The 22,452-nt window shown below is 34.8% G+C and overlaps 1 protein-coding gene across 4 annotated transcripts; it reads right to left on the reverse strand.

Moving 5' to 3' along the window:
* Positions 1-1,263: 1,263 nt before the first annotated feature.
* LOC130988364 (uncharacterized) lies at positions 1,264-15,138 on the reverse strand. Of its 4 annotated transcripts, XR_009090068.1 has the most exons (5): positions 14,967-15,138; positions 12,806-12,865; positions 4,197-4,289; positions 2,034-2,093; positions 1,264-1,525 (listed from the first exon to the last, which is right to left on the reverse strand). XR_009090068.1 is itself a non-coding variant. In XM_057912188.1 (3 exons), the coding sequence occupies exon 3, from the start codon at positions 9,562-9,564 to the stop codon at positions 6,772-6,774; it is 2,793 nt and encodes a 930-aa protein (XP_057768171.1). In that variant the 5' UTR covers positions 9,565-12,297; positions 12,806-12,865; positions 14,967-15,138; the 3' UTR covers positions 4,770-6,771. The 4 variants fall into 4 exon arrangements, 2 of the variants coding, with proteins under 2 accessions (XP_057768171.1, XP_057768172.1); XR_009090069.1 differs by lacking the exon at positions 2,034-2,093; XM_057912188.1 differs by lacking the exons at positions 1,264-1,525; positions 2,034-2,093; positions 4,197-4,289 and adding an exon at positions 4,770-12,297.
* Between the last annotated feature and the right edge of the window lie 7,314 nt (positions 15,139-22,452).

Raw genomic sequence — 22,452 nt, forward strand, 5'->3', positions numbered from 1 at the left:
TATATCGTTTGTTCGAATTTTTTATTATGTCAAAATAAAAAAGGTATATAAAGTGATAAATATTGGAGCTTATCTTTTTTTTATACCTCAAAACAAACACACTCTTAGACTAAAATAAAATTTATTTTAAAATATAAATTATGAATTATTTTTTACTCTTATATCATGAAATTAAATTTAGAATAGATTCATTATTGTATTAAATGAATTTATATGGTCCTAATGTCGAATTATATAAGGGCAATTTTGGTTTTGAATTTATCACTTTTCACATCCAATTCTAATACTCATATAATTCATCAAATTTTATGATTTATAATCTTAATTTAAGATGAGTTTATAATCTAATCACGCATATCCGTGTATGCATATTATAATGACACGTCATGCAAATTAAAAACTTAACTTTTGTCTTCTTCTTCTTCTGTTTTTTTTTTTTAATTATTTTATCGTACTTAACTTTTGTCTTGTTAAACCATAGAAGAATTCTTCAATGTAACTTTTGATAAAAGTTCTGTACACTTTATACATGGGCATCAGTCTCCAATCTGAGGGCTTAATGATAATAACTCCAAATTTTTTAATTAAAATAGTAGATTTGCTCCTTTTCCTTTAATTTTGTTTGTTTATTCCAAACATTAAATACTAGTACTATTTTTGTAGAGAATGATTAAAAAATTGATGTTAGATTTTCATGGATTACCAAAATACATGGCAATAATAAATAAAAGATGCAGATGTATCCCTAAGATAGAGGTCCATAGAGCGTATATTAAGGGTGAGCAAAAATCGAACCGCAACGTAAAATCGAACCGAACCGCACTATTTCGGTGCGATGCGGTGCGGTTCCGAAATTTAAAAATCGAAAATTTTCGGTTCGGTTTCAGTTTTTAAGATCGGGTGCGGTTTGCACCGAACCGAATATATTTTATTAAATATTTATATTATATAATATATATTTGTGTTGTTAAACTTTGAAACTTGAATTTGTGTTTTTGTGATGTTTTAATTCCTTGAAACTTGAAGACTAAGTATTGTTATGTTGTTGGGATTTGGCATTTGAAAATTTTGGTTAGTTTTTTGCGTGTTATTGTTTGATTTTGAGGGTTAAAACATTATTTTCCAGATTTTAATAGGGTTTTTTTTCGAAAAAAAAGAGAGTATCGGTTCGGTCCAACTGTCACGACCGGTCCTAATTAAGGATAATTAAGCCGGGAAATCGTGGCTAATGGAGGGAGATTAGAAGCGGGGTAGAAAGGGGAATAATCAAACAAGAAAGGATCGTATTTCATCATTGTTAACAACATGGATATCTATAATATAACAGAGTTTTTGTCGTATAGACTCAAATAACTAACAAGTTCGGATAACTCCGACTTATCCAAAATAACATAAAACTTCTGAGTACGCAGCGGAATAAGGTTCTGATTACATGTATGAAGACATGTAACCCTAGAGTTCATTAATACATAATAAGACAAAAGAGTCCCGCTCGTCACTTCATCACCATCGGCAGCTGCTCAACCTGCACATTTAGAAATATATGCAGGGCTGAGTACAAAAGTACTCAGTGGGCACATATGCCTACTATGAAATATAACATGCTTCGTAAAGTTGTAAATTGTCATGCCATCATAAACAGTACAACAAGGGAGTTTTTCGCTAAAAAGGCCCAAGCTTACTAAATTCATTTGTGATTCTTAAAGTTCGTCTGCAGACTAAGTTCTCTTGTAATCTATCATATCTGGAACTGTGTGCCGGAGAGGTGGCCACCTCTTACGGACACTTGACCGGCCAACCCGCTAGATGACTCACGGTCACTGGTGTACACTAGCCCTGGCAGGATAGCTATCAACTGCTCAAGACCCGAATTCGATTACATGATTAAAGTCACATCAGATAGATATCATACTGAAATTTAAACATTTTATGGCAAGACAATATTTGAAATAACTTCAATTAATTTAGTCATGAAATAACTTGCTTGAACGTAACATTTAAACTCATTTGATATATATGAAAGTAATGCCCACCTGATAGAAATTTTCTGTGGTACAGTAGCTCCTTGACTGATTATTAATCTCGTGTTTGACCTTTATTACGAGAATATAAATAAGATACTGCTCGAATAAAATCCTCAATTAATGAGAATGCGTAATTTAACTATGCATGACTCATATTCCGATAATTATTATTCTGAGATAATAATCTGGGAAATTCTATTATAAATCCTAATTGTCGAAATAAAATAATTTAAATAAGGCTCGTCACATGAGGTCGGATAGATTATCATAATCAATCCGTTCTCATCGGGTGTTCTAATCCGTCAATTAAATAAACCCCGTTCCTCGTAGTCAATAGAAAATAAATACTTCAACCTATTCGCTTTATAATCTCATAATTAATCGGGCTTAATAAATAAGAACAAGTAATGTTATAAAATTAAAAAAAAATAAAATAAAATAAAAAGGCTCAACATAAGGCACATAAGAATCACAATCAAACATCATCAAAACATGCTCTGCTTTTACACTGACTCAACTTCAAAATTTAATCTGTTCTGACTCCGACATCTCCTGGACTCGAGACTCATACCGAAAGAAAGATCTTCGAGTCTAGTTTCATATAAAAAAAACATAGAGTCGAAAACTCCAAGTGGTTTGAGAGATATGACATTTTTACCACGATCTACCATGTTCGGCAGTTTTGAACAATCGAAAACTTGTATTTTTGAAAAATAGTAAACGTTGTCAAACTGGGCTCAACTTTGGTGGATATCTAAATAACACAATAAGGTTAATACCATAAAAATTTGGAAAGCTAGATCACCCAGGAAGCTACTGAAATAAATGACTCTTTTCTCTGTTCTCTGAAATTCTCAGTAGTAATGTGCAGTTTAGGTTTTGCATTTTAAAGAAGTATCATACGAAGTTGGAATGGCTTGAAATTTTACCAGGGTACTCAAGACTCATGTAGGGACTTGCTATAAAATTTTCAAAGCTGTTAGACATCGACAAACCGTCGATCACAGTAGGTCAGTAGGCCTACGAAATTCATATTTATAAGTCCTTAAAAATAATTTATATAAATCAAGAAATAATAGTTTAATCCCAAAAATATTCATTAAAAGTCCATCCTAATTTAAATAAAGAACGGACCTCATTTAAAATAAATAGTCCCAAACTTGTTACGCACATATACTAAATCTTTCACGAAACATCCTTTAAAATAAACTTTGATACATAGAAAATAATTCAACAACTTGAGCTCTTAAGGGGTTGTTTTACAACAGACACCAAATCTACCTCGGATCTCCAAATGAGGCTCCAAAAGACATTCTGGAAACTAGACATTTCAAGGATCATTCTCCAATTTGAATCGAATGAAAAACAATTCAAACGAGCAAGATATGCCCTCTCAAAGATGGGTATTTAACAAGCAAAAATCTGTAAATTTCATATTTCCAGATTACAACCAAGTCAGTGGGCTTTCTTTAAAAATTCATATCTCCCTTTACAAAACTCCACTGGGAACCCCAAAGGTCAATCTGGAAACTAGGGAGAGATCATAACACTCTCCAGTTGGATTTACTCTAAGAACCTTCATGGTTTAGAAGATATGACTATCTAAAGTTCAGTGCACAAAAAGAGTTCAAGTTTGGCAGATTCAGAACATAAATCGGAAAAACCACTTTAAGCTTCACCAAAAATTCTAAAACTGAACAAGTAAGTTCCCAACATGTCAGTGAATATTCAGTAGAAAGATAGGCTTGAGAATCAAATATTTAAGTCGGCCTTTTCCACCTCAAAGTCGTAGGTTTGTAAAATCTACTGGATGGTACATGGAATAAGAACTAGATTTCAAGAATTTATACCGGTTGTTTCCCTTACTCAAAAATGGTGAGGCCGATGTCAAAAGAAAGATACGGGAGTCTAGAGTGACATATTCAAGTTTCAAAGGTTTTCACCGATTGAAACTTTACTTATGATCTCCCAAAGATTGTTTACCAAAAATGTATTCCAGATGGGCAGTGATGTTTACAAATTCATAAATAAATCATGCGAGCTCTAAATATTCTGAAATTTTACCAAAATATAGAAAATGTATGAAAGATGATACACAATTAATTTGAGAATTTTTGGGAACCGTTTGGATGATATGCAACTGAATTCAAAATAAAGAAGCTTAGTATATACCTCTTCAAGTTACAATTTGGAGTTGGAGGAAACTCTCTCTCCCTTTCTCAACTTCTTCTACACGTTTTGGTGAGGGAAGAAAAGACTTGATGGCTGAAACAATATGTGTTGTTGCATAATTGAGTTGGTGGTGAAAGTGGTGGGGAAAATGGTGGTGAAAGTCAAAAAGTAGATTTAGTGGTAAAATGGAGTGGGGAACAAAATTAATGGAAAGAAAAAGAGAAGAAAAAGAAAGGAAAAAAAATGTAGAGGAGAATTATTGATGTATTTTCTCTGTCTCGGTGATTCTGTAACTGTAAGATGGATCGTGTGCTCGTATATGCTTGATACTGTTTATTTAAATAAATCTCGTATTTCGACATGTGATTTCTCGCTTAAATCGATAAATTATAAAATGAATCTAAATTAAATCCGTAGATTTAATTCGTTTGTTGTTCTAATATTTAAATTAAATCCGCAGATTTAATTAACTCACGAGTCAGAAATAAATCACGACTTGAATAAAGATAAAATCTAATTTCATCTTGCTTAAATAAATAACGTGACTTTGCTAAGTCAGTTATAACTCTGAAATAATATCATTAACTGCTTTAACAATATAAATTCAGGATCATAAGCTGAATTCATATTAGGATAAAAACCGTTTTCATTCACTGATGAACAAAAATAAACACTCATTACTAGATTTAAAATATATAAAAGAGCGGGTCACTACATACTACCCCTCTTAACAAAAATTTCGTCCCGAAATTTGCATATTTCTTCTAAAACAGTTCGGGGTATTTCTCCTTCATTTTGTCTTCAAGCTCCCACGTGGCTTCCTCTTGTCCGTGGTGTCTCCATAAGACTTTCACTGATGTGATTGCCTTATTCCTGAGTTGTTGTACTTTTCGATCTAGAATGGCCTCTGGTCTTTCTTCATAGCTCAAGTCTGGACAAAGGATCATCTCTTCTTGGTGGATTATGTGCTTTGGATCGAAAACGTATTTCCTGAGTTGTGATACGTGGAAAACATTGTGAACGTTTCCAAAGCTTGGCGGTAACGCCAACCTATAGGCTACTGGGCCTATTCTCTCCAAAATCTCATAAGGTCCTACGAATCGGGGCCTAAGTTTTCCCTTGACACCAAACCTAGTTATCCCCTTGGTAGGAGATACCTTTAGGAAGACCTTGTCTCCTATTTCAAAACATAACTCAGTTCGACGTGCATCAGCGTAAGATTTCTGTCTATCTTGTGCCTCTTTTATTCGCCCTCTGATCTGGCGGACTATCTCAACCATCTCATTGACCATGTCTGGTCCTAAAACTTTTCTCTCACCCACTTCATCCCAATAAAGCGGTGATCTACATTTTCTTCCATATAATGCCTCATATGGTGCCATATCGATAGTTGCCTGGTAACTGTTATTATAGGCAAATTCAATCAACGGCAGCACTGCTTCCCAACTTCCACCTCTGTCTAACACCACTGTTCTCAACATATCTTCAAGGGTCTGAATTGTCCTTTCAGACTGCCCATCTGTCTGCGGGTGGAAGGCGGTGCTGAAATTTAGCCTCGTGCCTAACTCCTTCTGTAAGCTCATCCAAAATCTAGATGTGAACTTCGAGTCTCGATCTGATGTGATTGACACGGGTACACCGTGTAAGCGTACAATCTCTCGAACATACAACTGAGCTAGCTTGTCTGACCCGTGTGTGATCGGTATTGGTATAAAATGAGCACATTTTGTGAGTCGATCCACTATTACCCAAATGGCAGTGTTTCCTCTCTTTGTTTTGGGCAAACTGGTCACAAAATCCATTGCGATGTGCTCCCACTTCCATTCTGGAATTTCCAACGATTGTAGTTTTCCATATGGCCTTTGGTGTAAGGCCTTCACCTGTTGGCATGCCAGGCATTTCTCCACAAATGACGCTATGTCTCTCTTCATGCCTTCCCACTAAAAGTGTTTCTTTAGGTCCTGATACATCTTAGTACTCCCTGGGTGGGCAGTATAAGGGTATCGTGAGCCTCACTCATGATTTTATCCTTAAGCTCATCATCGTGGGGGATGCATATCCTTCCCTCAAAGAGGATAGCATTATCTGATGCTTCTTGATAATTCTTGACGCCTCCTTTCCTTACTGTTTCCCGTAGTTTTTCCATCTTCCCGTCTTTTCTTTGTGCTTCTACGATCGTCTTCCTCAAGTTAGGTACCGTTGCCACAACGCTTGCTATCGTCCCTGGTGGTTTAACCACTTCTATGCTCATTTTGCTAAATTTCCTTATGAGCACCGTCTCTCGAGTGATGAGAGCTCCCAATTTAGATTGAGTCTTACGACTCAATGCATCAGCCACTACGTTGGCCTTGCCTGGGTGGTAGTTAATACCACAGTCATAATCTTTCACTAGTTCGAGCCATCTCCTTTGTCTCATATTAAGGTCCTTTTGCTCGAAAAAGTATTTCAGACTTTTGTGGTCTGTGAATATTTCACACCTAACTCCATATAGGTGGTGTCTCCAAATCTTCAGCGCATGCACCACTGCAGCTAACTCCAGATCATGAGTCGGGTAATTCAGTTCATGTGGCCTAAGCTATCGTGACGCATATGCTATCACTCTTCCTTCTTGCATCAGCACGCAACCAAGTCCATTTTTGGACTCGTCTGTGTAGATCACGTATTCCTTATCAGCTGTTGGGACGGCTAACACTGGTGCCGTAGTCAACTTTTCCTTGAGTTCTTGGAAGCTCTTCTCGCACTCCTCTGTCCAAGAAAATTTTATTCCCTTCCTGAGTAGTTGCGTCATTGGCCTTGCAATTTTGGAAAATCCTTCCATAAACCTCCGATAGTAACCTGCCAATCCTAAGAAACTTCTTATCTCATTAGGGTTAGTAGGCGATCTCCATTCACGCACCGCTTGCACTTTTTCAGGGTCCACTTTAATCCCTTCTGATGATACAATATGTCCTAAAAACGTGACTTCGCTGAGCCAAAACTCACACTTGCTGAATTTGGCATAAAGGCGCTCCGTCCTCAACGTTTCTAGGACAATTCTCAGATGTTCCTCATGGTCTTTCTCGTTCTTCGAGTAGATCAGGATGTCATCTATAAACACCAAGACAAATTTGTCTAAGTACGGATGAAACACTCGATTCATGAGGTCCATGAACACAGCTGGCGCATTAGTTAGCCCGAATGGCACAACTACAAATTCGTAGTGGCCATACCTAGTTCGAAATGCCGTCTTAGGTACGTCTTCTGGTCGAATCTTCAGCTGGTGATAACCAGATCGCAAATCAATCTTCGAGAACACGCTTGCTCCCTTGAGCTGGTCGAAGAGGTCATCTATCCTTGGTAAAGGATATTTGTTCTTCAGTGTCACTTTGTTCAGTTCTCTATAGTCTATACACATTCGCAATGTGCCATCCTTTTTCTTCACAAAAAGTACGGGTGCACCCCAAGGTGATACACTTGGCCTAATGAATCCAAGTTCTAAAAGTTCTTGCAGTTGTATCTTGAGTTCTTCCAACTCTTTAGGAGCCATTCGGTATGGTGCCTTCGAAATGGGAGCTGCCCCGGGCTCCAAATCAATGGTAAACTCAATTGGTCTGTCCGGTGGTGGTCCTGGCAGAATCTCTGGAAATACATCTGAAAAGTCCCGTACAATTTCTACATCTTCTATACTCTTTTCAGTACCCAATTCTCCGTGCAAGTATACGAGGTAAGCTGGGTATCCCTTCTTCATCATTTTCGTTGCTTGCAGGGCGGAGATGATCATTTTTCTTCTTCCCATACTAATTCTGTGGAAATGTGACGGCTCCCTTCCTGGGGGTCGAAACGATATCCGTCTTTCGTTACAAAGGATGGTGGCATAGTTCTCGACTAGCCAGTCCATTCCTAGGATTATGTCCACATCTCCCATCGGTATAACATAGGAGTTGTTCACTACAATCTTGAGTGACCCTATGTTCAGTTCTAGGTTCAAGCACACATGATCTACTGTCGTCATCCCTCCTATAGGTGATGATATACTCAACTTCTGGTCAGCTCTTTCCATTTTAAATTTTAATGTGTCAACACATGTACTTGAAATGAAAGTATGCGATGCGCCCGTATCAAATAGAAGTACAACAGGAGTATTGAGTAGCATGCCCATACCTGCCAGGTTTCCCTGGTTGTTCTCGGGCTGTTTCTGCCTCATAGCATAGACTCTAGCATGACGAGGCTTTTCATGTTGTTTCTGTTGTCGCTGCTGTTGTTGGCGGGCCTGTTGCTGATACGGTTGTTGAGGTTGTGGTTGGTACTGTAGCTGTTGGTGCTGCTGTGGCTGCTGATACTGTGGTTGCTGCCTTGGGTATGGTTGGGGCAGAGCTTGGATTGCTCGCAGATGCGGAGCCTGGATAGGTGGGTTTGGCCTTAAACTCGTTCCATGTTGCTTATTCGGGCACCGATTTGCATAGTGCCCCTTCTGGTTGCAGATATAGCAACTATCACTGCCGGCCTTACAAATTCCCATATGACTTTTGTTACATTTGGGACAATGTGGGGCTCTTTGTTGGTTATTTCCCATCTGTTTCGGTGCGCCCTGGCTTCCATAACCTTGTGACTGGAAGACCCGTCCCTGCCATGGCCTCTTCTCGCCTTGGTTCGGGTTACTGTTGTCCCATCTCCTCTTTCCTTTGAAATTCTGATTATGATTTTGATCATGTGGAGGTGCTGGCGCAGGTATAATTGCAAGTCTTTCTCCTGGCATGGCTGCCTCAATGTCTAACGCTCGGCTGAGCGACTCAGTGTAAGACAATCCTCCGTGGCTTGCCAAAGCCATCCTAATCTCGTGCCTCAGACCGGCACAAAACTTTTCAGCCATCTTCTCATCTGTGTCAACTTGTTCCGGCGCATATCTAGACATATCGCAGAACATCCTGTCGTATTGAGTTACCGACATCTTTCCTTGTTTCAGATTGTAAAATTCAGCCTCCTTTTTCTTGCGGTAGCTCTTGGGTATATACTTGTCATATATACCGGCTTTGAATTGTTCCCAAGTCAGGTTTTCTAACTGCTCTGCTGTCATCGTTTTCATCCTTGCTTCCCACCAGAAATCAGCTGACCCAGTCAACTGAAAGGACATACAAGTCAGGCGTTCTTGGTCGGTGCAACGCAGGAAGTTGAAAATGCGTTCAATAGCGCGAACCCAAGTCTCAGCTTCTGCCGGGTCTCCTGTCCCGTTGAAGGTAGGTGGGTTCTGTCGCAAGAATAATTCTTCAATCCGTCGTTCTGGCTGAACAGGTGGTTGAACTATTTCTGGTTCTGGCCCTGTTTCTGGGCCTCTTCCTTCATTTCGGGGAATCCTGCCCCCTCCTCTTGGTCGTCCTCGTTTTGACGGCATTCTATTAGGTCAAAACACAAGTTGTTAATGCAACATCACAAGGCATACTATTGTTCTATCCAACTTCTCTCGGACGCCTTTGCTTTGTTGGCATTCCGATGAGTCGACATATAGTCACCAATGTAATACACAGATGCATATCATCGATTCTGTAAATTATTTTCTTGATTCTCAAATCTCGCTCATACTCTTCCTCATGAAAGTATATAAATAACATAGCGGAAGTAACTTGCCGCAAAAGACTGATAGGGTCGCTACATAGACATGGGAAATTAGTATCAATGAGGACTATTTCATCAACAATTGAATATAGATCTGGTGATCTATCCAAGCATTATACGATGAACTAGCTATCTAGCAAGGTCATCATGAAAGAGCTCAGTTCCGAAATGCCCTATGAACCAGCATTTTCGTACTAATACTAGTCAAAATAACTAAGCCAACATAGGGGCATACAAAAGCATCGAAATGATCATCGTTTTTGAAATACACAAATAAGGTCCTACTAAATGCACAAGAGATTGTCTGTATGCATTACGTGCTTGACCCTTGGGTTGAAGCATATGTGTTTGACTGATTTAATCAGATAAGTATCTGTTTGTCCTTGGGTCACAGAAAATCTACCAACAACTAGTAGATCGCAATGATTCAAATAACAAATGGCAATTAGGCAAAGTGTTTCAATAATTTGCCAAACAATTGAAAATGAATAACCATAGGGTAGAAATGAATTGACTGAAAGGTCGAAACGAAATGACCTAATAGTCTGAACCCGTTTGGCTTTTCAGATGAAGGTTTAAAATATATAGGTTTAAAGACCCATATATGACGACTACTGAGATTTTGGCCATGTGGACTGGCCAGGTCCGACACAACTACTTCTCAGTCATTCGGAAATACTTTTCCGAACTTGGCAATTCTTGTTCCTTGGCTGCAAAAGGTATATTTGGTCTAAAATCACCACTTTCTTCTTAATATCTTGAACATGTCCTTGAGAATATTCTAGAGCTTCTCAAACTTGGAGTCTGCCTCCTAGTTTAATGCAATCCTTAAACATTTTCTATAGGTGAAATAAGGTAGGCTCGACCTTACTCAACAATGTTCCTCTATATGATCTTACTGTAGTACTTCTAGTACTTAGTGTTTCTTCACATAGCTCTTGAAATGCAACCATATAATTTGAAGCACTCTTCCGTGTTATTGCAAAAGACCTTCTGAATCATCACGCATTCAATAAGGAAATAGCTTTTGCTCATCTGAGTACCTTTATAGGGTATGTGTCCCCATGTGTAATTCTAAGTCATGGAATGACCTTAGTCAATGCTTGCATTCTGGCTACTAAACTGAATGTTTGGTCTAAAATGTTCTAACTGGGGAATGTCTCTGATCGACTAAGGTATGCATACTTAACCTGCTTAGTCTCTCATCATAATCTCAATCTCTTAACTTTAACATCGAACCATTGTCGATATTTCTAGCTCTTGTTAAACTCCAAACCATCTTCAGGAACTCCTCCCGTCTTACGCACTTGTATAGATTTTTCTAGTCAATCATAATGGTTGGTAACTTCTAGTTACCCATGGCACCTATCCTCCTTTCGATTTGTAGCAGGTGATCGTAATCAATAGGGATTCTAAATCATGCTCACGTGTAATATAATAGGTAATTGTAATCATAAAGGTTCTGAATATCTGAAACTGTAAGCTGGCAGTTCTAATCGCGATGCTATAACATCATACACAAAGTGTTATAACTGCATATGAGTCCGACTCTGAAGTTCAAACATAAATCATGAAGGTTCTCTTCATGCCATAACTGGTGATAATCGAGAGTTAGTAATGAGTCTTAGCTCATTATGCGATAGCTAGCTGATTACATAAGTCACACTCGTCGCTACGAGCAATGACTCACGTGATCTATCATCAAATAAGGCAATAGTCGATTCGGTGTTCTGTCACTCGTGAACAACCTGAATGAAGAACTATGCCTGCTTCAGTGATTCGTGCGTGGCACTCCGCTTGCACTGCTTTCATGGGATTCTCTTTTTCTTTCTTAGCTCTTCACCATGGCTATAGTGAAATATAACTGAGTTTCTAGCTTCTATTGTTCTTCTCGTAACAGTGATCATGCATTCTTAACGCATCTAAGTTCATTGAGATATCTAATCAATCAATAAAGCATAAAACTTGAATGTAAGCATCAGTACATTCATATAAAACGTGAACTTCTCAATGTTTTAAAATCATTACCACCTTCTTTCTTGCTGAGCATGACGATGTGATGAAGTGATGAGCTTTGGCTGACTGACTCATATATACTAGTGATCATACTAGAAAAATGGGCTAACTCTAGGGTTCAGAGCAAATGAACTGCTCTGATACCACTCTGTCACGACCGGTCCTAATTAAGGATAATTAAGCCGGGAAATCGTGGCTAATGGAGGGAGATTAGAAGCGGGGTAGAAAGGGGAATAATCAAACAAGAAAGGATCGTATTTCATCATTGTTAACAACATGGATATCTATAATATAACAGAGTTTTTGTCGTATAGACTCAAATAACTAACAAGTTCGGATAACTCCGACTTATCCAAAATAACATAAAACTTCTGAGTACGCAGCGGAATAAGGTTCTGATTACATGTATGAAGACATGTAACCCTAGAGTTCATTAATACATAATAAGACAAAAGAGTCCCGCTCGTCACTTCATCACCATCGGCAGCTGCTCAACCTGCACATTTAGAAATATATGCAGGGCTGAGTACAAAAGTACTCAGTGGGCACATATGCCTACTATGAAATATAACATGCTTCGTAAAGTTGTAAATTGTCATGCCATCATAAACAGTACAGCAAGGGAGTTTTTCGCTAAAAAGGCCCAAGCTTACTAAATTCATTTGTGATTCTTAAAGTTCGTCTGCAGACTAAGTTCTCTTGTAATCTATCATATCTGGAACTGTGTGCCGGAGAGGTGGCCACCTCTCACGGACACTTGACCGGCCAACCCGCTAGATGACTCACGGTCACTGGTGTACACTAGCCCTGGCAGGATAGCTATCAACTGCTCAAGACCCGAATTCGATTACATGATTAAAGTCACATCAGATAGATATCATACTGAAATTTAAACATTTTATGGCAAGACAATATTTGAAATAACTTCAATTAATTTAGTCATGAAATAACTTGCTTGAACGTAACATTTAAACTCATTTGATATATATGAAAGTAATGCCCACCTGATAGAAATTTTCTGTGGTACAGTAGCTCCTTGACTGATTATTAATCTCGTGTTTGACCTTTATTACGAGAATATAAATAAGATACTGCTCGAATAAAATCCTCAATTAATGAGAATGCGTAATTTAACTATGCATGACTCATATTCCGATAATTATTATTCTGAGATAATAATCTGGGAAATTCTATTATAAATCCTAATTGTCGAAATAAAATAATTTAAATAAGGCTCGTCACATGAGGTCGGATAGATTATCATAATCAATCCGTTCTCATCGGGTGTTCTAATCCGTCAATTAAATAAACCCCGTTCCTCGTAGTCAATAGAAAATAAATACTTCAACCTATTCGCTTTATAATCTCATAATTAATCGGGCTTAATAAATAAGAACAAGTAATGTTATAAAATTAAAAAAATAAATAAATAAAAGGCTCAACATAAGGCACATAAGAATCACAATCAAACATCATCAAAACATGCTCTGCTTTTACACTGACTCAACTTCAAAATTTAATCTGTTCTGACTCCGACATCTCCTGGACTCGAGACTCATACCGAAAGAAAGATCTTCGAGTCTAGTTTCATATAAAAAAAACATAGAGTCGAAAACTCCAAGTGGTTTGAGAGATATGACGTTTTTACCACGATCTACCATGTTCGGCAGTTTTGAACAATCGAAAACTTGTATTTTTGAAAAATAGTAAACGTTGTCAAACTGGGCTCAACTTTGGTGGATATCTAAATAACACAATAAGGTTAATACCATAAAAATTTGGAAAGCTAGATCACCCAGGAAGCTACTGAAATAAATGACTCTTTTCTCTGTTCTCTGAAATTCTCAGTAGTAATGTGCAGTTTAGGTTTTGCATTTTAAAGAAGTATCATACGAAGTTGGAATGGCTTGAAATTTTACCAGGGTACTCAAGACTCATGTAGGGACTTGCTATAAAATTTTCAAAGCTGTTAGACATCGACAAACCGTCGATCACAGTAGGTCAGTAGGCCTACGAAATTCATATTTATAAGTCCTTAAAAATAATTTATATAAATCAAGAAATAATAGTTTAATCCCAAAAATATTCATTAAAAGTCCATCCTAATTTAAATAAAGAACGGACCTCATTTAAAATAAATAGTCCCAAACTTGTTACGCACATATACTAAATCTTTCACGAAACATCCTTTAAAATAAACTTTGATACATAGAAAATAATTCAACAACTTGAGCTCTTAAGGGGTTAGTTTTACAACAGACACCAAATCTACCTCGGATCTCCAAATGAGGCTCCAAAAGACATTCTGGAAACTAGACATTTCAAGGATCATTCTCCAATTTGAATCGAATGAAAAACAATTCAAACGAGCAAGATATGCCCTCTCAAAGATGGGTATTTAACAAGCAAAAATCTGTAAATTTCATATTTCCAGATTACAACCAAGTCAGTGGGCTTTCTTTAAAAATTCATATCTCCCTTTACAAAACTCCACTGGGAACCCCAAAGGTCAATCTGGAAACTAGGGAGAGATCATAACACTCTCCAGTTGGATTTACTCTAAGAACCTTCATGGTTTAGAAGATATGACTATCTAAAGTTCAGTGCACAAAAAGAGTTCAAGTTTGGCAGATTCAGAACATAAATCGGAAAAACCACTTTAAGCTTCACCAAAAATTCTAAAACTGAACAAGTAAGTTCCCAACATGTCAGTGAATATTCAGTAGAAAGATAGGCTTGAGAATCAAATATTTAAGTCGGCCTTTTCCACCTCAAAGTCGTAGGTTTGTAAAATCTACTGGATGGTACATGGAATAAGAACTAGATTTCAAGAATTTATACCGATTGTTTCCCTTACTCAAAAATGGTGAGGCCGATGTCAAAAGAAAGATACGGGAGTCTAGAGTGACATATTCAAGTTTCAAAGGTTTTCACCGATTGAAACTTTACTTATGATCTCCCAAAGATTGTTTACCAAAAATGTATTCCAGATGGGCAGTGATGTTTACAAATTCATAAATAAATCATGCGAGCTCTAAATATTCTGAAATTTTACCAAAATATAGAAAATGTATGAAAGATGATACACAATTAATTTGAGAATTTTTTTGGGAACCGTTTGGATGATATGCAACTGAATTCAAAATAAAGAAGCTTAGTATATACCTCTTCAAGTTACAATTTGGAGTTGGAGGAAACTCTCTCTCCCTTTCTCAACTTCTTCTACACGTTTTGGTGAGGGAAGAAAAGACTTGATGGCTGAAACAATATGTGTTGTTGCATAATTGAGTTGGTGGTGAAAGTGGTGGGGAAAATGGTGGTGAAAGTCAAAAAGTAGATTTAGTGGTAAAATGGAGTGGGGAACAAAATTAATGGAAAGAAAAAGAGAAGAAAAAGAAAGGAAAAAAATGTAGAGGATAATTATTGATGTATTTTCTCTGTCTCGGTGATTCTGTAACTGTAAGATGGATCGTGTGCTCGTATATGCTTGATACTGTTTATTTAAATAAATCTCGTATTTCGACATGTGATTTCTCGCTTAAATCGATAAATTATAAAATGAATCTAAATTAAATCCGTAGATTTAATTCGTTTGTTGTTCTAATATTTAAATTAAATCCGCAGATTTAATTAACTCACGAGTCAGAAATAAATCACGACTTGACTAAAGATAAAATCTAATTTCATCTTGCTTAAATAAATAACGTGACTTTGCTAAGTCAGTTATAACTCTGAAATAATATCATTAACTGCTTTAACAATATAAATTCAGGATCATAAGCTGAATTCATATTAGGATAAAAACCGTTTTCATTCACTGATGAACAAAAATAAACACTCATTACTAGATTTAAAATATATAAAAGAGCGGGTCACTACAGCGTTGTCACTTTTGGACAACGTCATATATGAGATATTGGTTGATGCTTTATTTACAGGTTGAGGGTCTGCCTAACCCCTCACCCCTTGGGTGTTTTTTTTTAAGCATATCGGTTCTTGACATACCATATCTCACCACATATTTTTGAAATATTAATAAACACGTAAAGATATCCGAACTTAATTTAATACATATCAAAGATAATTGTATGGATACAAAAAAAATACATACATTAATAAAAAATAAAGAAATTGTCATATTTAGAAAGCAACACTAATTTTAAACAAATTAATTAAAACATGTAAGCTTTTATTTATCTCTTATAACTTTTGATTCAATAAAAAATGAATTATTTAATCTTGAATTTAATTTTCATTTATTTGATGATGAAGCAAATATTGAAAACTAAAATTAAAATTAAGAAAATAATAATATATGATAACATGTTTTTAAAATATTTTTTTATGTAAATAATTTACACATAATTTTAGACTGAAGTAATAAAGATTATTTAAATATTTAACATATTCAAATGGTTTAATAAAAAGATTATTTAATATTGAATGAGTTAGCTTATTCGGGGAAAACAGTTAGCAGCACATAAAAAAAAATTCAATTATTTAATATTTATATTTAATTTTATTTTTGAAATAGGCTATCATTTAATTTTTTGTTTCGGCACAAATCATTTAAAATTGTTTTTGCTAATATTGAACTCATTTGTCAGTTAACAATTTTCGACATTTTTGTAGGAGTATAACTAACGCCAGTTTTGTAGGAGATTTTTGTTAGTACAATTATTTTCTCAATTCCAATTATGTCCTTCAAATTGAATTAAATTACATTTACTTTATATATATATATATATATATATATATATATATATAAATTACACAAAATACTATTTTCTTAATTTTCGTGCTAAAAAAAGTCTTAAAATAATCGGAACGAAGGGAGTACAAAAAGTGCATAATTCTCTCAACTGGAATAGACTTCAGCACGCAAATCTTCAAACACCATATACAACTTCTTCTTTGATTGAACTCGTCGCGATTTTAGTTCCATGATTTTTTATTTTTTCTGAATTTTTTGATGTTTGAAGAGGAAAAAAAAGATAGAGAAGTAGAAGGAATGGAAAAGATTAGGGGATAGTTGATGGTGGTGGATCTTGGTTTTTGATTGTCTGTACCCTATTTTTTCTACTTTCTCTTTCTGTACTCTCGTTTTTGGTACTACTGGTACCTGTTTTTTAATAGATTTTACCATTTTCTGCTAAAAAAAAAAAAAAAAAAAAAAAAGAAGGAATGGAAAAGAAGAAATAGGATAAGCTGTGTGAGTGTTGTAATAATTCAGGTGAGGTAATCGAAAATGTGTAAAATATGGATCTGCATTGAAATTATAAAACATATTAATTAGGAGAGATAAAATTCAGTATCTGAGTTTTAAATGTGATCGATTTTATCCATTTATGTTATTAAAATTTTATTATTTTAACAATAAATCTATGCAGCCAAAATGTGGCCACCCACAAAGTAGTATGGTTAGGTTTCATTTGTATACTTGGTGGAATCTGGCATATCTTAACTAAACCCTTTGCGTGGGCTCGACGCGCCCTTGTATGGTCTGGAGAGGCTTACTTATCTTATAGTTTAGCGGCTTTATCCGTCTTTGGTTTCATTGCTTGTTATAAGAAAAATCTTAATTTATTTCATTTATTTTTTTTAAATAAAAATAGAATTTAGTTATTTTATTATATTATCTACATTGTACTTATTTTTTTCATTTTTTTTTGCATTTTTTATTTTTAATTTATTTTTTAATAAAAATAAAAAAGTTATCAAAAATTACAAAAAAAAATACAATGTAGAGAATATGATAAAATAATTAAATCTTATTTTAAAAAATAAGTTGAATAAATTAAATTATTTTCTATTTAAGTAAATTGTGGGTGGCTACATTGCGACTGTTTAGCATTACTTTTTTTTTGACTTGGAGGAGTTCGGGGAAAATAATTAAATCTTATTTTTATTTAAAAAAATAAATTGAATAAATTAAATTATTTTCTATTTAAGTAAATTGTGGGTGGCCACATTGCAACTGTTTAGCTTTACTTTTTTTTTTTTTGACTTGAGGGAGTTGGGGAGGGGGAGCAGTGGGGTTTTAACCCGGGACCTCACTGTTCACACACAGGAGGTCGCACCGCTTGGTGTCCCTTGGGGACACTGGTTAGCATTAGTACTCCCTCCGTCCCATATGCTTAGGCTTGTTTTCCTTTTTTGAATGTCCCATTTATATACGCTTGTGTCTATAAAAAGTAATATTTTTTTACTCATTTACTATTATATTCCTATTTAATTCTTTAATTTACTCTCACTTTAATACATCATTAAATAATAAATATAAATATACTAGAAAATTTACTTATATATTTTTATTTTCAATAATTTTTCTTAATCTTTGTCAAAATCCCAATTAGTCTGTCCAATTAGTCTGACCATGTGGGAAGGAGGGACTATTACTCTTATTTTAAATTAGCATGTGCTACCACTACGTCCGAATAGCATTACCGAATTTGATAAGCTCAATTAATATACTAGTATTAAATACACAGCGGGTGAAGACTGAAGAGTACCTTGAAAAATGTAACTTTACATAAAATAATCAAGCGTATCATTTATCATTTAAAATATCAATTCCATATAGATCAATTAATACAAGTAATCAATCTGACTTTGATGCCATAGATCAACAAATGCAAGTAACCGTTGTTACTTAAAATGGATGTCAACCACCTAGTGAAAATGAAGCATATTCAGAGATCTTTAGAAGAAATTATTCTAGTGATTGTATTAAATACACACGTCAACTTGGATGATTGGATCTTTTTGTATTAATGCAAAAATTATATTTTTATATTTATATTAAATTAATACTAATTCATTTATGAGTGGATTTTTAAAATGGCCACTTTCATATTGTAAAATTAAAAATTGTTCACTAAGATAAAAAATATTAAAAAATAGCCAGTGTTACCAAAATACTCTTCACATTAAAAATTAAAAAAATGTCCACTTCATTTTACACTTTAAACATCACCCCTTTAAAAAATCCCGCAATTCACAACCAGTGTGAATTCACAACCAAAATTTTTTGGTTGTGAATTCACACATAACCAGTAGAATTCACAACCACAATTTTTTGTTTGTGAATTCACAACCAGTCGAATTCACAACCAGAATTTTTTGTTTGTGAATTCACAACCAGTCGAATTCACAATCAAAATTTAATTCACAATCAGATTTTTTTGGTTGTGAATTCACAACCTAAATTTAATTCACAACGAAAATTTAATTCACAACCGTAAACCCTAAACACTATCTAAGCCCACTCTAAACCCTAAACCCTAAATCCACTCTAAACCTAAACCCTAAAACCTAAACCGTAAACCCACTCTAAACCCTAAATCCTAAACCCACTCTAAACCCTAAACCCTAAAACCTAAATCCTAAACCCTAAACCCTACACAATCGAATTCACAACAAGAATTTTTTGGTTGTGAATTTACAACCAAAATTTAATTCACAACCAAAAATTTTTGGTTGTGAATTCACAACCAAAATTTAATTCACAACCAGAATTTTTTGGTTGTTAATTCACAACCAGTCGATTTCACAACTAAAATTTAATTCACAACCACAATTTTATTTTGATTGTGAATTCAAGTAGTTGTGAATTTGAGTTTTTAAAGTTTGAATTCACAACTAAAACTAGAATTTATTTTGGTTGTGAATTCGAGTTTTAGTTGTGAATTCATAAATCTGGTTGTGAATTCAAGAATATTAAATTGTGAATTCATAGATGTGGTCGTGAATTAAAAAACATTAAGTTGTGAATTCAAGAACATTAAGTTGTGAATTCATCAAATTGGTTGTGAATTGAAGAACATTAACAACTACTCAAACTCACCTCCATATTCATAGCTTCATAATTTGATATTTCCATGCCAAAAATTTACAAACGAGAAAAATAGAAATACACAAATCTACAAAATCATTAAATATACAGACTTGATTAAATGTAAATTTTACAAGCTCGAGCTTCACTGTGATTTTAAATGATTCAAAATTTAAAACCTCCAAACCAGATGTTGATGGTTTCTAATTCAAAATTCTAAACTCAAAATCAAACATTATACAGCAAATCTCTGAACCAGACGTTACTGATTTTTAATTCAAAATTTTAATCCTCAAAATCAAACATTGTGAAGCACACCTCCAAACCACACGGTGCTGGTTTCTAATTCAAAAGGTTAAACCTTAAAATCAAACATTGTGAAGCAATATGTGGTTTTAAATAGTTCAATATTTACAAGTTTTGTCTGCAGTTGGTGCGGAGCAGCAACAGCTCCGCCGGTGACCTCACCGCGGGCGGAGGCTGAAGCCACAGCGGTGTTGGCTGAAATCGAAGGAAGCTGCCGGCGACTGTTGCAGCGTAGAGGGAGAGAGAGATCGAGTAGATCTGTCGTCGGAGGAGGTGGCGCTACGGCGATTCGATGTTGGAGGAGGCGGCGCAACAAAGAGAGAGAGATGATCTGGAACTTGGCGCGGAGCCTGCCAAGAGCATTTGCCGATCGTCCGACGTAAAATCGAGCTCCAAAATGTCCAGATCTATCAATCATTGTCGACGAGATCTCGTTGTTGTTGGCGAAGCTCTCCAAGTCAGAATCGAGAGAGAGAGAGAGATAGAAAGAGGCACCGCGGTGGTGGTGGCTATGCGGCGCTGCCGCTGCGATTGCCGGAGATTGAGTGGCGGCGGAGCGGCGCGACGGACAGGCGACGAGGACGAGAGGGAAAGAGAGAGAGAGAGAAGAGAGAGAAAATGAGTTGTACGATACAAAGAGAGAGGGAGAGAAAATGACTATTTTTTAATTTTTATTATTAAGGGTAATTTTGTACTTTTACACAAAAACTGACCAGTTTTTAATGTTTTTATTTCATAGGCCAAATTTTAATTTTACTATATGAAAGTGGCCATATATATATATATATATATATTAACTCTTCATTTATCATACTTATAAATGAATATAACCGAATATATTCCAATTGAATATTGAAAATAAATCCAATAAGGCCTAACTCAAGTGACAAAGTTGATGCATCCAAAAACTCTCATTTGTGAGAGGTCTTGAGTTCAATCTCGCCTGCATGCGGATAGTTTTTCCACATTTGTTTGGGTAGTGGTTCAACCTACGTGTGAATAGTTTTTTCTACCTTTGTGTGGTGTAGAGGTCCCGCATGTGTGCGGGTTCCTTATTTGATTATATTATAAATACCTATTGTAATTCTAAAAAACAAAATGAAAAAAAAAGAATTCACAGTTATAAAATTTGATATTATGAAAAGTAAAAAAAAAGTTAAAAATAAAAAATAATAAAAAAGAATTAAAAAATAGAGTTATTCAAAAAAGATGAGAAAGGAGAGAGATTTTTTTAAAATTTAATATTTAAACAAATATAATTTTTACATTTTAATTCAAATATTTAGATATAATATATCAAATTAAAGCTCTTATCACGATCTTTAATTTGATATGCATATTAAATATTTTATAATTAATCGAATATCATAATTTTAGAAAGAAGTAAAACAAAAAATAAGAAGTTAAAGAAAAAAAAAGAATATAGTTCACAAATAAACTTTTAATTTTATTATAACTACAAAAATATCACTCAATTTTTAAGTTAATTTAAAATTGATTTTAAATTAGAAGTTGCGTTTTTAATATATTATAGATTATAGAGATACTAATAGTTAGCTGGTCCATCGATCTGTGCAATCATTTATGCTCCATACTTTGACCATTTTGCATTAACTGAGTAATATATATACTTGGTTGCGTATGGCTTCCATGATCTGATTCCATGATTTTGATTGAACTCGTCACGATTTTGATGCCGTTATTTTTTGTTTTTTTGAATTTTAAAGTTTGAAGAGAAAAAAATAGTGAAGTAGAAGGAAAAAATATATATAGGACATATAGGGTGTGTGACTTTTGTAAGCTCTCAAAATTAATCTTCTTCCATTGAATTAATCTTGTTTATGTCATCTCAAAATTTGTACTGTCTTCTTCTTTTATAAGTACCATGCGATTACAATTCTCAATCAATTAATAATCTCAGTTTGAACTTTGAAGCCAAAATCAAATAAGGAGGAAAATTACAAAGGGAAAGACAAATTCAGTACATGACTCAAAGTTTGATCTTATTGTGTTTACGAAGTCTGATGCAAATCACATATATTACACAAAGTGAACGTTTGGTGGCCTGGTGGGTACGCAAACATTCAGCATTTGGTTTTCGGTTCTATCTTTTACTAAAATTAAATCAAATTTATATTTGATTAAAAAAATCAAATTAAACTGAATTAATCAAATACATCAATTCTAATTAATCAAAATTTTTAAAATAGAATAATTGTAAAAAATAAACTGAATCGAATCGAAAAATTGAAAAAAAAATTATATTTTAAATTAAGTTTCAGTTTAAACTTGTTCAATTATTCGATTTCGAATTTTTTTCTTAAGTTTGAGTAATTAGGGTATAGATCCCTTGTTTGATTACTTTGTACATAGATGATGAGTTATGAAGTTTTCTTTTTTTTTTTTTTTAAAAAGATGTTGAGATGTTCTTTTGATGATGTTTGGATGACTTGAGATTTTATATCCGAAATTGAGTTTGAGTATTCGAATAATTCGAGATAATTATTTGAA

The sequence above is a fragment of the Salvia miltiorrhiza genome, chromosome 6, assembly GCF_028751815.1.
Source record: "Salvia miltiorrhiza cultivar Shanhuang (shh) chromosome 6, IMPLAD_Smil_shh, whole genome shotgun sequence".
NCBI lineage: Eukaryota > Viridiplantae > Streptophyta > Magnoliopsida > Lamiales > Lamiaceae > Salvia > Salvia miltiorrhiza.